At 42.7% G+C, this 18,214-nt stretch overlaps 1 protein-coding gene across 1 annotated transcript in view; it reads right to left on the bottom strand.

The window, feature by feature from the left end:
• Nucleotides 1-957: 957 nt before the first annotated feature.
• Nucleotides 958-18,214, bottom strand: part of MB21D2 (Mab-21 domain containing 2) — a gene marked incomplete at its 5' end in the record, with an annotated part of 111,181 nt that continues 93,924 nt past the window's right edge. The window contains one exon of the mRNA XM_080800924.1: nt 958-3,845. Coding sequence (XP_080657050.1) covers nt 2,581-3,845 — 1,265 coding nt within the window. The 3' untranslated portion in view covers nt 958-2,580. The remainder of the gene's footprint in view (nt 3,846-18,214) is intronic.

Consider the following 18,214-nt stretch of genomic DNA (forward strand, 5'->3'; position numbering starts at 1 on the left):
CTAATTGTATTTGAAGGCCAATTCAAAGCACAGTTATGGCAGTTTATAGGGACATTAAAAGGAACCAATGCCTTTGAATATGCTTGCTACTTTAGTGGTTAATAACAATTTCTTTTAATCAAGGAAGCGTAACATAATGGTCAAAGTATAATAAATTTTAACAGTCTCTACCAGATGCATATTTATTAGTTACAGAGGCTGTGATACTCTTTGGACTTAATTAAATCAGATAGCATAAACCAGTGTTTAGATAAATTATATAGACATTCCTGATACCTATCCACAGAAAGAAAAGAGACACACAGCAACTGAAATAGTTTGGTATGTCAGTTTAAATATTTTGATGAGTTGAACCAAATTTAAACTGGCTAAAAGAACTAAATGTTGACTCATTTAATAAGAAGATTCAGTGTGTGGTGGCGGGGGAAAGGAGGGGTATGGCAGTGTCTGATGGCTCATGGTTTTCCTTCTCTTCTCTCCGTAGTATCACACAATGTCAGTTTCATCCTCACGCTGGCTCCAGTCAAGATAGATCTCAGGGTGACAGAGGCCAAGTGCTTCGTCTTCCACATCCAGAGGCCTGCGTCTTCCCCAGTGTTCCAAGCCAGAATCCTGAGCACGTCCCTGATAGGAACAGCTCACGTTATATGATGAATCCCTAGCTAATCACTGTGGCTAAGGAAATGGTTATGTCAATCAGTTCATACCACGTCTCTGGGAATGGAGTCATTTCATGAGAAGGACATAGATCATGTGGAGGATAGGTAGATACTAGGAGGAAAACTGGGGAAATGGACAAAGGAATACTGGAGGTTCACTACAAATAATACTGGATGCTACTGAAAGACAACAGCAAACCCAGCATTGTATTTACTGAAAATGATTATTGGTTTCACTAATAAGAAAATAGTTTCTGGGCCACAAACTAATAACAGCAACAACAACAAAATTCCAAGGCCAGTATGTTTCTTTTATTATTTTGTGTTTGACTTAAGATGGTTGAATGACTTCATTTTCAGTTATAAGCATTACATTAATTCCCATGCAAAAACCCAAGACCGCATATGCCGGATTTCAATTAGCCAAAATCCAACCTGTGAGTCTGGACATTCGAGATCAAATCCAAAATGCTGCTTGACCTTTCCAATAGTAGATATCATGGTCATCCTTTGAGACATCAGCAGGGCCCCTGACCTCTCAAACACCACAGTTTGCCATGAGTCCAGACCAGAACAAGGAGTCAATGCCTTGTGTCACCTAAACATGGCAAACGATTTCATTCATGAAGATAAGACACCTCCACACGAAGCTACCATCCACAGATATGTCCTTGTTCCTGCTCTATAGAAACACCTGCTTTTGAATAGGCATGCTATCTTCTGTTTGGGGATTATAAATTCTTTCAGCCAGTTTTCCCCACAATTCCCAGTAGAAGCAAAGAGACTTTACAAAAAAAAAAGCTTACCTCTATAACCCCCAAAGCAGTACATACAAAGACAACTACTCTATCAAGTATATATTTTCTCTGGCTTTGGATGGTCACTCAGCAGGTGTAAAGCTTTGCAAACCTCTCTCAGTGAGACAGGAACCAGGAATATCAAAGAGGGCAAAATAGGACCCCATAATTAAAGAAGAACGAAACAAATGCAAAGAATCATTCTATTGATTGAGAAAAATGGGCTAAAAAAATGATAGCATTTCAACAGCGGATGTCAATTTATATTGAAACACATACATTGGAAACTCTGACAACGGCCAAGATTTCATTAGTGCAAATAACAATTATAATGGTATGTTCTTTAATAGGGTTTAAATAAGGCTTCAAATAATTACACACGCTAAAACTACCATTTGGAAACCTTAATTCTGTTTGGAGAGTTGTCAAACACAGCCTCCAAACCATCCAAAGTTCTGATCTGAGGACAATTACATTCAATGAAGTTGCTCCAAAACACAACTGGTAGAATTATCACTTTCAAAGTCTATGTTGTTTGGTGGAAAGAGGGAAACTGCTCTGGTCACTGGTCAAAAGAAATAAATCCAGCTAATATACCAGGTAGTTTCCAGGTTCAGATGATTCTCAAATATCTGTAGTGATGAAAGTTCATTGAGAAAAATAAAAATTAAAAAAAAAAAGACACACAAAAAATAGTATCCTGAAGCATCAGAAAGAGATCTGTTGCCCTATCCTCATTAACAAATTTACACAAAGCATGAAACAGTAAAAAGCAAGAGAATTCATGGGCATTTCATCTATGGCTCAAGTTCTCCTTAAAAAAACAAACAAACAAAAAACCCAAAAACAAACCTGAACCAAAAACAATGTGACAATAACTACAAAGAGTAAACAACCAAATCAGAGGCAGAGTATGAAATAGTAATATACTGTTTCAGAGCCTGCACCGTCCTGCAGAACCAGGAAACTTAAAACGTGTTCTTAACAGATCCAATCTAGGCTGGATATGTAAAAAACAGCAAGTCAGCATCACAAACCACACTACACATTATGAGAGTTTTAGAACCCGGGAAAAGAAAAAAAGAAAAAAAAAAAAAGAAAAAAGAAAAAAGGCAGCAGAATGCTCAGAAAAATTTATCATCGATTCTGAAATGGGGCCTCGTGACATCATCAGGGTTAATAAAGACAGAGATGGACTTCCCCGGGTTCTCAGTCACCAGCTGCTGCAGTTTTTTGGCCAAACGGTCATCGGGCTGGTTGGGGTCCCCTCCGTCGGACTGCGGGGAGGGGATGCTGGTGGTGCTCCCCCGCCTCTGCAGCTCCAGTGTCAGCCGGTTGGCCGCCTTGACGTGCTCGATGGCAGTGCGCAGGTGCTCGGCCGGGTCTGAGCGCACGGAGGAGAGCTTCCGCGCGTGGAGCATGACGGTCTCCTCCGACAGGTGCTCCAGCATGTTGCACTGAGGGATGAAATAATTGGGGCACATCTTGTTGACCAGACAGTGTTGTAGGTCATCAATGAGGCCCAGCAAAAAGTGGGCTGCATAGTCTTCTTGGGCCAAGTAGTTGGCAGGAAGTCTGTCACAGGCCCAGAGCATCATGCTCCGCAGGTGATAGGGGCTGATAGCCTTGGGCCGGGACAGGAGTTTAATGATGATGGCTTTGCAGGCCTGGTAAGCCTGCATGAGGCTACCAGAGATGCATTTCTTCAGCTGTACCTCGCTCCTGGCGAAGGACAGCCGCCACTCATTGTCCTTCTTGCCCTTGTAGGAGCAAGCAGGCACCAAGTAAAACCCACTGATGACCTCTTCCTCGGTGATCTTCCCATCCCAAAAGTGGTTCTCCATGAGCCAGCTCTGGGCCACCGCGGGCCAGCCTTTGAAAGATACCACGGGGACAATATCATACAACATGCGACTGCTCCCCACGCCCAGGATGATGGAGATGATGGTCCCATTCTTTTCTACCTTCTCCACCTTGGGCATCCCTCGCTGGGGTTTCTTCTGGATCTCTGACAGGACAATGCTGATGGAGTCATAGAACCAGTCGGCCACTTTGGTTGGGGAGAAGAAGTAATTGGTGGCACCATTGATATGATCCACGATGGTGCAGCAGTCTTTCCACTTACTGATTGTCCCCTCATCAAAGAGCCGGAGGCTCAGCCAAGAGTGGCACAGGGCTGAGTGGCGCATATCGAGTGTCACAGGCTGATTACGGTCATGTAGCTTAAGGGCTGGCACCAGAAGAGTGAAGTCCATATCATAGTCTGTCCCTCGGGCATACACGTTAAGCTCATCTAAGTCCAGGTCCACCACGCCTTCCCGGACTCCCCCAGAGAGCAACAGGTACTCATTGGCCACTGGAAGTTTTTGGTCCAACTTTTGCACCATTCCTAGAAACAGAAAAAGAAAACACTATTAAAGGAAACACAGACACCAGAGTCCTTTGCATTAGCACAGAACACGCTGAGTTTCTAAGACCCACTGTTTGTTAGAAGTACAAAATCAGATCTTGGCCTGTTGTATGGGCCCAGCCAGCAGCATACTTTGTTCTTGCTCATCAGTGACAGAATGTGTCCTTTACCAAGTGGGAGAATTACCATTCATTTTCCTCTTGTGGCAAGAGCAATATCTTTTTTATTTTTTTTTTATTTTTTAAAAAATTTTTATTTTTTTTAAAGATTTTAATTATTTATTTGACAGACAGAGACCACAAGTAGGCAGAGAGAGAGGAGGGGGAGCAGGCTCCCTGCTGAGTAGAGAGCCCAACGCGGGGCTTGATCCCAGGACCCTGAGATGACGACCCGAGCCGAAGGCAGAGGCTTTAATGCACTGAGCCACCCAGGTGCCCCAGCAGTATCTTTTTCAATCATAAACTGGGGCTCTTCTTCCCCCAGTCATCACCTTGGTTAGTGGCATTGCCATCCATTAGGTCACTCAGGCTGAACACCTCAGTAAGCTTTGAGTCTTTGTTGGCTTCTACTGCCAGATTTTATCTGTATAACCCCTGTGGCATTTCTCATTCCTTCCCTGTTCTCCATCTCTGCTGCCATCATATAAAGCCAGGCTCTTCTATCTCTCGCCCATGCAGCCTCCCACCCCTAGGTTCTTCCTGCTTAAACCCTCCTCTATCCCAGGGATTCTCAGTGTGGGCTATGGACACTGAATGTGAGACACTGCGAGGGGGTAGTGAGGTCACAACTCTCCCCATAATAATGCTAACACATTATTTGCCTTGTTTACTGTCTTGACACTTGAACTGACTCTTGATGGGACAAAAGCAAATGGCGGGTCACAGTGCTAGGCATTTGTGAAGACAGTGGCACCAAACCACAATGGCAATCACTGGACTCTTTACTGCTGACATGTACCAGCATTAAAAAAAAAAAAAAAAAAAGTTCAGCTGCACTGGAGAAAAATCCCTCATGGAAAAGAAAAATGGGTTAATTTTTCTTAAATCCCAACTCTAGAGCTACCTTTCTAATGTTATGTGCAACAAAATGGCAAGTGACCATAGAGCACTTCTGCCTCATACTGAAATACAAGAGCTGTCTTCAAGAAAAGTGCCTGTGTTGGAGCTATGGGCTAAGTTAGCGGCTCTGTTCATGGAAGACCATTTTTACTTTAAAGAACAACCGATCAACTATGGGCATCCAGACTTGGGTATCTGGTAGACATTTTCATTAAAAAATGAACAAAGTTAGCCTCTCTTTGCAAAAACAACTAAAATATTTATTGCCAATGGGGGGAAAAACAAAACAAAACTGGAGATTTCAAAAAAAAAAAAAAAAGCTGAATTTTAAGAAAACTCATCTCTTGCACCAGGAGCTTAATATCTTCCCAAATGGTATAGTTTTCTGGTAAGACTGGTGGTGACATAAAAAATGTAATTTTTGGATGTTAATGTGAGCTCTCTAAGAGTGCGGACCATGTCTCAAATCTGTATTAGGCATGCATTGGGCTCTGCAACCAGTATCATACAGCCAGAGCTGTGACTGGATGGCAAAGGAAGAAACGGATGGAATTAATGGGACTTCCCCATGAAGAGCTGAAATAATTAGACTAAATGTAAATGACTGATCCGTTGATGTACAAATGTCCCCTCCCTGCCAGCTCTCTCTGTGACTTAATTTAATCTTTTCTCCAAAGATTACAAAGAACTATCACAAACTAAAATTCCCTTATTCACTGAAATTACTTTTAATCAACATAGTTTATTATTCATAGGACAACTCCAGTGCAAATCAATAAGCCTTGTATGTGTGTTTGTGCTACCATTTTATTTCAGAATTTAATACTCAAATGAAATAAAAATGCTCAAAAAAAAAAAGAAATAAAAATGCTCTTTTCATTCTTTCAAAGCCTGTTTTCCAAACCATATGAACCATGAAAAACTCATACTTAGTACCATTTCCTTACATATAGATAGACAGACATACAGCAAGTTATCACTTTTGTCTTAAAGCAATCAAAAAGTTATCCAACTTTAAAGAATCCACAATTAGGGTGCCTGGGTGGCTCAATGGGTTAAGCCTCTGCCTTCGGCTCAGGTCATGGTCTTAGGGTCCTGGGCTTGAGTCCCGCATGGGGCTCTCTGCTCAGCAGGGAGCCTGCTTCCCTCTCTGTTTCTGCCTCTCTGCCTACTTGTGATCTCTCTCTCTCTGTCAAATAAATAAATAAAATCTTAAAAAAAAAAAAAGAGAGAGAGAGAGAATCCACAACTAGTCAGATAGAGAATCCAGCGTACTGGACTTTTGAGGCTGTTTCTCACACACCATGTGCTGTGCCACCCAGATCCCTTTCCAGTAAAGGACTTCCTGTCTCAGCTGCTGGGAATCTGTCAGCGTAATCCCTTAAGGACTAGCTGCAAAGAGCCAGCTCAACCAAAGTGATGTCCTGTGTCTGGGGTGATGGTAGGGGGTACAACATCAATGTGAGAATGCCCTGATTTAGGATACTCTAAAGAATTATTCAAATCCAGAGTTCCCAGGGGGGTTGTGGCCTGTAAAGAAACTAGACTTCTCCCTCTGCCTGATCCTGCTTTGGGTCCCTACTTTCTACCACAGTGGCTGATCCTAGAGGGGCTTCATGATAAATATCCTAGGGCACTTGGGTGGCTCAGTCAGTTGAGTGCCCAACTCTTGATTTCGGCTCAGGTCACGATCTCATGGGTTGTAGGTTGGAGCCCGGAGTCTGAGATTCTCTTTCCTTCTCTCTCTGCCTGCCCCACCCCCCAACTCATGCATGGGGCGGGGGGGCGCATTCTCTCTCTCTCTCAAATAAATAAATAAATCTTCTAAAATAAATAAATAAATATCCTAACTCCATTCGAAGGGCTGCTTCTTGAGGAACGCAATCTAAGACACTATATTCTAACCCAGCAAAAACAGCCTTCGCTGTAAGTCAGCATGGAAAATTTGTCTTCCTTTTAAAAGGTTTTCAAAAACCAAATTTAGTAACCAAGGATTGAAAGTTATGGTAAACACCAAAACCAAGATTCATTTCTCAACTGTCATGTTTCAGTATTCACCTCATCTTTACGATGTAACAAATCTGACCATCCGAGTTTTAGCTATAGCCATGAACAGATAAGATTTGTTTCTCAGAATCCAGGGTTGGTTGGGAAAATCATTTCCACTATGTTATAAGTTCACAGGCAGGTAGTTACTTTCAAAGATAAACGTTTGATAATGAAATAATTTATTCATCATTCATTCAAATATTTTTAAATTCTAGCACTTGGTGCCATAAATACACATAGGAACCATGTTGAAATGTGTTATGATTAGTAAGTAAGAGCTGAATAAATTAGAAGTGGTATTATAATTTGGATACCAAACCACTGTTCCCTCTTAGGTATCCATGATTCAAAACTCTGTACATTCTTTTTTGTCCTAGACAGGATCAAACTGGTTCTGAGCATACTAGCAAGAACTTGTCTAGACAACCAGAATAAGTTGTGCATTAACAGGCTGGGTAGAATTTATTTACAAACATGCTGCTGAATTTTGCCTTGGACTGTCAATTTTGGTTTGAATAGTCGTAAGAAAAGCTAAAACTCCCTTCTGCCCTCTACTGGATTAAAAAAGTTTTAACATGTTTTTCACTCGTTAGCCTATACACTAGAACACTCCTGCTGGTAATAAAATATTCTTTTTCCTCCCAGATGTGGCTTTTGCACCTAGTTAAAATGTCGTCCCTGCTTTCGGGAGTCATGAAAGTATGTGGCTAAATTCCATTATCAGGAGTTCGGTTAATTTTGGACTCTTACTCCTTCCTTTAAAGGACAGAAAGAAGTTTCGGAGCAAAGAAAATATTACTGAGGCTCTTTGCTAAGCTCCTAAAAGTTAGAAAGAAAGTCCCCAAGGCCACGTATTTCTGGAAGCTAATCCCCTGTGACACCCACATTTACATTTAGGCCGCCAAAGCCCATTAGTCTGCAGTTTCACCAACGATTTGGTAACACACACCAGAGCCTGCCCAGCATTCTACTCAAATGCCCTTCTTGAAAAACTTTTCTGGGCTAAGTTTAAATGAAAATGAGCTGACATCAGCTATCATGGCAGATGGGTTGCCACGCAACTAAAACACAGCCACGGGCTGGAGGGAAAAAGGCAGAGGAGAGAAAAAAATTCAACCATATACTCCGAACACAGGCACCAGTTCCAACAAGTGCCTTTTCAGAACAGATCCAAGGATTTCTGTGTAATTACAGGAGGGTGAGATCAAGTGACTGGCTATTTAGCGATTAGCAATTTATCCAAAACCGTGAGTGAGAACAAAAGGAAGAATCACACATAACAATGACCTTGTTAGCCCGAGAAATGGCTTCTTCCCCTGGTGGGTCTCTTCTTCTTCATGGAAGCAAGGGCATATGTTTGCTCTTAAAAACACAAAACTGCCTCCCAGTCTCCCTTCCTGTAATGGATTCTTTGATTTTGCTTTATTTAGTAGTTTCTACTTAAGAAGACCTTAATATTACTGGTGGAACCGGTAACTAAAGAGTTAACCGGGCATCTAAGCCAGGCGGCAACTCTTTTACCCAAATCTGCTTATTCTCAGGAATGCTGTCTGCCACCATGTTTCTGTAGCCTAATATTCTTGCCTGATACCGTGATAACCAAGTGTTAGTTTCATTGTTTTGCAGAGACTCAAGATTTCATCAAAAAGCCAACCAGACCAGTCAGGACCCCTGGCCTCCTCTTTCAGTGCAAAGAAAAGAAGTTAATACTCCCCTGCTCAGTAACTTCCTCTGTCCCCTCTTGAGTCACCCTAGCTCCTCTCCCCTTTACCCAGCGCCTTCTCCACTTGTCTTTAGAAATCCTGGTGCCTGAAGTGGCTCAGGGGGCTAAGCCTCTGTCTTCAGCTCGGGTCCTGGGATTGAGCCCCGCATCCAGCTTTCTGCTCAGTGGGGAGCCTGCTTCCCCCTCTCTCTCTGCCTGCCTCTCTGCCTACTTGTGATCTCTCTGTCGATTAAATAAATAAAATCTTAAAAAAAAAAAAAATCCTGGACTCTCCCCCATCTCCCCTCCTCCCTGGAGAGGTGGATTTAAGGCTTGCCCCCCAACCTCCTCATCTGGCTGCCTCTTGAAGAGACCCATTCCTAGCTGCACACTCCATGGCTCAGTGATTGTCCCTCCCCTGGTGCAGGGGACAGAGGGACTTGGGTTCTGTTTACATTGTGGTGTCAAGTTTAAGGAACGACTTCCAAGTCATCCACTTAGTCCTTTGCTGATTATCTTTAGAATATCAAGTGAAAAATGGAACTCTGGTCCTGACACCCTTATGTTCTAGTGAACAAAACTTTATCACATCCAACCAAATTCAAATTACAAGCTGCCATCACTCAAGCCCATAATGCCAGATTGTTAAGCACACATGAATCAGGTATGGTTTCCAGACTCACAGCTTCTCTCCAGGAGGTATGTGGGGGAGGTAATTTAATAAATATTAAGTAGACACAGGAAATTGGTACTTGTGCAGATTCCGTAAAAACACAAAACAAAACAAAGCTGTCACCTATGTTGGGGGTGCGGAGATAGGTCAAAGAGCTAAAATGTTTATGTCTCATTATTAAGGCTACAGAATTAGATAAATCTTGTCTCTGTATCTTTGACTATGTACATCAAAGATTTTTATGTAGATTAAAAAAGACCGAAGTATCTTGACAATATTCTTTTCATTAAAAAATGTTATCTTTTCCACCCAAACTCATGTGGCACACTAATGACAGTGCCTTACTATAGCGGTGACTCAATAGTAGGAAGGGAACGGGGTGGAACGATGCTGACAAAGTGCTTCTGTGATTCTGATACATTTCCTTGGGGAACAGTCTATTGGTTGTTAATAAATAATATAAAACCTTCCTATAAAAATCAATTTATACTTCAAAGAAATAAATATTTTTGTCAAGCTTATTGACATCCTGAGAAGGAGGCATGGCCACCTTCTAAGAAAGGCACCAAATCAATGGGATTTTTTAATGACCCCTATTTGGGGAAGATTTTAGTATTTTCCCCAGACAATCATATATACCTTGCAGATGAAAAATCTGAGGTTCAGAAAGGAGAACTAACTCATTCATGGTCACACTGCCCTCGTGAGAGATTAACACCATTGTCTTATTCCTACAATCGTTGCGAAGGTCAGAATGGCATATACCTACTGCTTTCCTTAAGACAACAACTGAGGGGCGCCTGGGTGGCTCAGTCGTTGGGCGTCTGCCTTTGGCTCAGGTCATGATCCCAGGGTCCTGGGATCGAGCCCCGCATCGGGCTCCCTGCTTGGCGGGAAGCCTGCTTCTCCCTCTCCCACTCCCCCTGCTTGTGTTCCCTGGCTCGCTGTGTCTCTCTGTCAAATAAATAAATAAAAATCTTAAAAAAAAAAAAAAAAGACAACAACCGAACTTGGCATAAATGTAGAACGGTCTGAAAGGGAACCAGCAGGGGGTCTCAAGGCAAAGTGTCATCTTTGTGCTTTCATTGGTCAAAGCTGTGGAGTGACCTTGGACAAGCAGCAGCACAGGTCTGAGCATCCACAGTTATCATAAGGAGAACAGACCTTATCTGTCTTGCAAGAAGCTATTAGTATTCTAAAATAAATTGACTGTAAGACACAGGAAATAGAGAAGGAAGACTCCGACAAAGTTCTCAGCTTTTTCAATAACCTGCTGAGTGATCATTAATATTAATAGTTTCAGCAATAATCTTAAGGCAAAGAGCCCATTTTATTTAGCATAATTTCTGAGACAACTGCATGTAACATTATCTAAATCTTTTAGAAAACTGATTAACTCATGTATGGTAATGACCCACTTTTTTTTTTTTTAATATCTATTTATTTGACAGAGAGGGAGAGAGAGCACACAAACAGGGGTAAGGGGCAGAGGGAGAGGAAAAGGCAGACTCCCCGCTGAGCAGGGAGCCTGATGCGGGGCTTCATTTCCAGGAGGCTGAGATCATGACCTGAGCCTGAGCCAAAGGCAGCCACTTAACTAAATGAGTCACCCAGGTACCCCTGGTAATGATCTATCGACCAAATACATATAGTCACAGGTCTGATTCAAAAGATGACTCTTCAAAAGATGGTTTCTCTTGCTTGCTCCTTCCTTGTTTCTATCCAGATATGCGTGCAAGAGCATTGGAGTAATACAGGCTTGGGTTTAAATCTGGCCTTGTCGTAAAGTAAGGCAGATAAGTTATTTAACCTTTGAGCTTCCAATTCATAATATATTTAAAACAAACGAACAAACAAACCATAAAACCGCCCACTTGGAGTTGGTATGAAATGCCGAAGCACATGGTAGCTACTTCGCTCATTTCCCCCACATGTTCCTCCCTTTCTCCACCACCTATAAAACTGGAAGAGCAAACAACACCTTATTCCACAGACTCATTCTGAAGAGTTAACTAAACCTGTTTACAGCCTCTAGCACAGGCAAGGTGTACAAAACATGTTAGAGGAAGTGAAACAAACAGAGTATTCTCTCCCCTAGCTGCACTCAGGCTGCTGCTAGCCTACAGAGGCTTCCTCTGATGAGTGCCATCGTGTGGCATGGCCCGCAGTTTGGCAAGTAAAGGGCAGGTGGATTCCGGCCCTTTCTTGTTCCTTCTGAAGGAGTGCCCTGCAGAATAAATAACCTACAGGCCCCCATGGAGGGCCTCGATCTGAATTCTTACATTAACACTTTCTACGCATATTGAATAGTGGGCCCTGCTCATAGGTTGTTTTCCCTCCTGAATAGGGTAACAATAGAAAGCGTTCGACACACTAATTGGCACAGGAGCTCAGCAAATGGAAGATACTGTCACAGTCGCTCATCCATCCGCAGTGACTAACACAGATCTTGGGATCAGAAGGCAACTGCTTGTTGAGTGTACCAATGGTTTCCATCGACTCCAGTGCCCCAATAACCATTATCTTGGAGATCACAGAATTTGCCACACAATATAATATGAAATACTGTCAGCACATATCTATAAGATCACTTAGTAATAATTCAAAAGTCAGAGTGAAAAAAAAGCTTAATTTTTCATTATTTTCTTTTTAAAAAATTAAAGTTCTAAAACTTGGTGAGATTTGTCAAAGTCTACTAAGCTATTTTGAACATAATGAGCATGAGTTAGGCCTGGATTCAAGTCTGATCCACCCATGACCAACATAATTAACCCACTCTGGGACTCCGCTGGGGAATGAAGTTGGGGAATGACAACGAATTTTAGTGGGGTGGTCACAGGGATAAGACAAGAAATTGCACACTAAATTACTCAGCACGTGCTCTGATACCTACTTGGCAGCCAATAAAGAGAGGGTTCTAAGCACATGCACACACACGCACGCGCACACACCCCCCCCCATACAACACACATTATCAATATATTTTCCCTATCTCCTAAGTCTTGCCTTTTTTTCTTCTAGTTCTTAAGGTAGTTTAAAAACTCATGGTTTCTGCCAATCAGAACTTAATGGCAAAACCCAAAGGGACATCTTACTAGTCCCACCTGCCAGCTTCCCACAGCTGCAACGGGGCCTGAAAACTACGTATTGTCAATTTACAAGGAGTCTTCACTTTAGAAGGCTCATCCTTGGAGAGAAAGACAACAGCCAGTAGAAAGCAAGTGTAATGCCAATATGGTATTAAATGGCTATCTACGGACACGGAGACGCCTCAATGATGACCATATCACCTTTCTCCTGAACTGTAAAAGAAGCAATAAGCTTGAGATGACGTTCAGAATCAAGTCAGCTGTAGCCCCCTAGCCTCTGCCTGTGATCCCAGATGGGGGTGGTTTGCACTCCTTTTCCCTCTGAGGACGTCTATGCTATGAAAACCACTGAATTTCTCTGAAACTGGAAAGCTGGGTTGGATTGGAGGAGAGTGCTGTCTACATTTTAGAAGAGAAATGATGAAGTAAGCCAAGTTCAGGAACTGGCAGAAACGATGGCAATGGGATTCAAAACTCAGGTTTAATTTATTCATGCATGCAGAACACAGTCTTAGTGTCTCTTCTGAGCCAGAGCTATGCTAGCTGGTGAAGAGAAACACACAGCCTTCACTGCATAATGCTTTTCATGGAGCGAGAAAGCCTGATATAACTGTATCAGTCAGGAGAGAGGTAGTTAATGTTGAGTAACAAAGTTAAAGCCTCAGTGGCAGAAAGCAATAAAGTCTTCTTTCATTCAGGCTTTGTGACCATCAGGTGTTGGCTGGGGGGCTCTTCTTTTCTTAATCCAGGACCCATGTGGATAGAGGAAGCCTTATCTAGAACATCACGGTTACTCTAGAGCAGAGAAAGCAAGCCCTGGAGAATCTCTTTTCAGCAGGTAATTTTCATTTCCGGCCTAAAAATGACACCGGTATCATTTTCATTCATAAATCACTGGCCCAAACTAGTCACATGGTCTCACTCACCTTAGGGGAGAAAGTGCAATTCTACCTCTGGCTGGGAAGGTAGGGAGCCAGAAATATTTGATAAGCCGTGTGAACAGCTCTCACACTGATCAAATAATCATACACTAATGAACATATAATTATAAGCTGAGATGGTAACACTTAAGGAAACAAATAAAGGTCCTAGCCAAAACACAGAAGAGGAAGAGGAGGGCATATCATTAAGCCTGAAGAATAGAACATTCGAGAAGGCCACGGGATCTGCCTTCAAATATTTGATGAGTTGCCCTGGTAAAGAAATGGACTTTACCTGTGGGATTGCAGGAAGCAGAAGACAAAGAGAAAGAAATATTCTGTCTCATATGTCAGTGAAAGACCCGTCTTAGAGTTTTCTCACAATGCTGCCAGTGGAAAGTGGGCATTTCCTGTCCCAACGGATGATCAATCAGAATATTGGGGGGAGGAGCAAGAGACCAAAAATACAAACATGTGAGGAAGCTACTACTAAGGACAGACAATGACAGAGTCCTGAAGCCACCTGTGGCCATGCCACGGGGGTCCCAGAAACAGTGGCTGGAACAAATCCAAGGTGTATATCATGCTCGATGCCGAGTTTATTCATCTGTTTTTAACCTGTAGCCCAGCTGTGATCACATCCTCTGACCTCTGCCAGTGTTAAAAGGGGAGAGCACAGTACTAGCAATAACACATACGGGCAATGGAAGGACTGACTTTATAGAGCACATTTTCAAAGCACGGCTCTCTGAGAATCAGCTCTACGATGCATAGATTTTATTTATTTATTTGACAGACAGATCACAAGTAGGCAGAGAGGCAGGCAGAGAGAGAGGAGGAAGCAGGTTCCCTGCTGAGCAGAGACCCTAATGCAGGGCTCGATCTCAGGACCCTGAGATCATGACCTGAGCCGAAGGCAGAGGCTTTAACCCACTAAGCCACCCAGCGGCCTCTAGGCAGAATGTTTTATCTGTTATCTCATCCAATGCTCTTGGCATCTTCAAGTACATAATATTGGCCCCATTTTACAGACAAGAAAATGAGGATAAATAACAGTCAAATAAGTTGTTCGTGGTCATGACAATCCAGCTGGGATCCAAATTCAAGTTGATTCCATATTCTTTTCATTATCCTATGCTCCTTTCCACCACTAAGAGTGCTCTTCTAAGAGAACAAACAATTTAATATTTTCAAGCCTTTAAAATTGCCATGTACGACACTACAGGAAATAGTGGAAGCTTATTTCTCTATCTAAAAATAAAATGGATTCTATTTTGGAATGAAATGATTTCCAAAGCAGATGAATAGCTGATTTTAGCCATCCCTGAGGAATGAGTTATATGAGCAAAGTGGGTCATGGATCATAGGAAAGGCATGATTAAAAGTGACTAAAAAAAAAACAAAAAAGCTATCCAGTGCTGTGACACCTAGCTACATGTGCACGCACGTGTATGTGTTGCACACTTTAACTCTTAGACCATCTTCAGAGAGTATCCCACAAGTGTTTTCATCACAACAACATCCATGGCATTCTTTGAGGACCCCAGGACAAACTCTGAGAACATTTCAACCTATTTAGATGCATAGTCCAACCTACATATTTTAATCTAACAGGAAGCCTTCATTTTAAAGTCAAATCCCCTAAATTTCTATGACTAGGTTGGGGAGCCCGATTGATAGTCGCTGAGAGCGTCATGACCAAAGGAAATCACAACCACAAAGCCATAAGCTCTGAGTTCTGAAGTAGGAAAATCTTTCTCCTCTGACACAGTATCTATAGGAGTCACCCCTCTTCTCTGTGTAAAACTAAGCTCAGACACACTGAGAGCCAGGGGGAAAGAAACATGAGGAATTCTGTGCCTTCTCTAAACACAGCCCCCTCCCCTACCAAAAAAACAAACACCACAAACCCTCTGGTATCCCTGAGCCTAAATGATATCTTGCTTGTGACCCAGCAGCCTAAGAAAATACAACACTGGGGGCGCCTGGGCGGCTCAGTGGGTTAAGCCTCTGCCTTCAGCTCAGGTCATGATCCAGGGTCCTGGAATCAAGCCCCGCAGCATTGGGCTCTCTGCTCAGCAGGGATCCTGCTTCCCCACCCCTCCCGCCCCCACCTGCCTCTCTGCCTACTTGTGATCCCTCTCTCTCTGTCAAATAAATAAAGAAATCTTAAAAAAAAAAAAAAAAAGAAAAAGAAAATACAACACTGTGGCTTAAAACTGGACTTTAGGGTTGTGGTCTATACTGCATACTTAGAGTTGCTACGTTACCTCAAAATGATCCCAATGTATATAAAGAAGGCCCCTCTAAAGGATTTTAAAATCATCATTTGCCAACACCCAGCTTCAACAATTATGGTTGCCATCACTGTTCCACTTATGCCCACTTTTTTTTTCCCTGTCATATTTTTTTTTTCTTAAGATTTTATTTATTTGACAGAGAGAGATCACAAGTAGGCAGAGAGGCAGGCAGAGAGGGAAGCAGGGTCCCTGCTGAGCAGAGAGCCCGATGTGAGGCTCGATCCCAGGACCCTGAGAGCATGACCGGAGCTGAAGGCAGAGGCTTTTAACCCACTGAGCCACCCAGGCGCCCCTTCCCTGTCATATTTTAAAGTAAGTCCCATACCATTTCACCCATAAACACTTCAGGACTAACTGCCAAAGACCTTTTTTTTTTTTTTTTAAATTTTGGAAGATTTTATTTATTTGACAGAGATCACAAGTAGGCAGAGGCAGGCAGAGAGAGGGGAGGAAGCAGGCTCCCCTCGGAGCAGAGAGCCCAATGTGGGGCTCGATCCCAGGACCCTGGGATCACGACCTGAGCTGAAGGCAGAGGCTTTTAACCCACTGAGCCACCCAGGTGCCCCAAAGACCTTTTTAAAACTGCAACCACCCGTTTTCCTATCTAAATAAAATTAATAAAAATTCCTTACTTTTACTGACTTCACTTCATTTTACCTCTCTTCTGAAACGTCTGAATATACGAGTGTGTGGCATGCATGCTCATGCGCACGCGGGCAGCAGACACTGCCGACACCCTGCCCCGCTCTCTCATCTGTGGGAGGCAGTTTCCTGCAAGCTGGCAGCTTCCCTCCTCCAGGCCAGGCAGTCTTCTCCTTTGCCTGAGCGCCAGATCAACTCTGGCATGACCAGGAAGTACCTGGGACTTAACGCACAAGGATGGACACCCCCCTGGTGGCCGTCCTCACCCACTGGACGCCAGGAATCCATGAGTAAATAAATGTCCCAGCTTCCCCATACCTGCTGGGACAACTCTAAAATGGGTTCTATACAACTTCTCAGAGAGTCTCACAAGATCAATCTGCTCATTAGCTCAATAACAAACACTTTATTGGCTTTTCTCTCTGCTCTGTTACAAAGGCTCTATTCCCTTGCCTGTGCTTCTCCGTACTATACTGAGGCAGTTCTTGTTTCTGGAGTTGTGTGTGTGTGCGTGCGAGTGTGCGTGCGTGCGTGCGTGCGTGCGTGTGCAGCAGTGCTAGACAGGCTCATCTCTGATAATTCTGGGTGAAATCATAACACGTCAGATGTGTCCATAAGAACAGAAGCATAAGCCAATGATAATTCCTTGTTCTTTCCCACAATCAAGGTATAGGTCTAGGATACGTGGCTTATAAAATTGCATCTGAGCATAACTCTCAGAGTTCATCACCTTTCTTCACTCGACAAGCCTGTTTTCTACTGCATTTGCAGTTCGTACCCTGCCTATTCATTTACTGCTCTGTTGATACTCCAATTCTCATTTCCCAAAGGAAATACTAAAACCTCTTCTAATTCTGGAAACCTCTGGAGAGATGAAAATTTATATGTTACTTTGAAATAGGCCTTTTTTCCTCAAACTACAAAGAAAATAATGGGGAGTAAGGTTTGAGGGGGAAAAGCCTGGCTTCCCAGTTTACTGCAGGAACCAATCTTCAGAATGGAGCTTTGTTCAAGTGCATCAGCCTTATTCATATGGAAAAGGTCAAACCAAATTCACAAACCAAAATAACCTTCTCTTTCAGCCTCCACCTGGGATTATTCTGCCTCTGTTCCTCTAAGTTGTATGGAAAAAATTGCAAATGACATACTGAGTCTCTCCGTTCAATGACCTTTCTCCACGCTTTCTTTAGTGCAGGGCTTGGACCATTTATCAATTATTTGTTGGCCTGTTGGCATCCCTCCACCTGAAGACCTGTGTATTTCCTAAGCTAACACAACAGAAATTCAACAGATGCCACTTGAATGAATGAAGAGATGGTAGAGACTAAAGACGGAGTTTATAAGAATCTTCCAGGATGAAAACTGCCAGGGTGTTATGCTTAGACTGATAGAGTCAATTTGACATTGTCATTTCTAGACACAATGAAAGACTCCGGAGCCACTCTATCTGCAAGCAAAGGAATCCTTTATCACATCCGCAGAAGAGATGGAAGGGGGAAGCTAGGACCCTGTTAATGAGCTGGCCATAAATAAACTCACTATGTTGTATTTACACAAAGGCATCTCTCATTCTCCAAGAATAATTTAAGTCGAGGACATTTTCCAAAGCACCAGTTTTTAGCCAACAATCATAGCCAGAGATTAGAAGAAAAGCTACTGTGTAATTACAGTGTGCTCTAAGATCAAAGTCTAATGACTGCTTTTTAAAAAATGAGAATAGTGGATTTTTCTTTTGATGAGCAAGAAAAAACTCCATAAATAAATGGATTGTCTTACCAAGCAATTTCTAATAACTGCCAGGAGATGGCGCCCATACCCTATTCATCTACCAAGCATAGCCCGCTGGGACCCATCCTCCAAAAATTCAAAAACAGGCTTTAGCAAGGGGGGAAGATTTGATAAGACTGTATTACAA

Source organism: Martes martes, assembly GCF_963455335.1.
Source record: "Martes martes genome assembly, chromosome: 1".
Lineage (NCBI taxonomy): Eukaryota > Metazoa > Chordata > Mammalia > Carnivora > Mustelidae > Martes > Martes martes.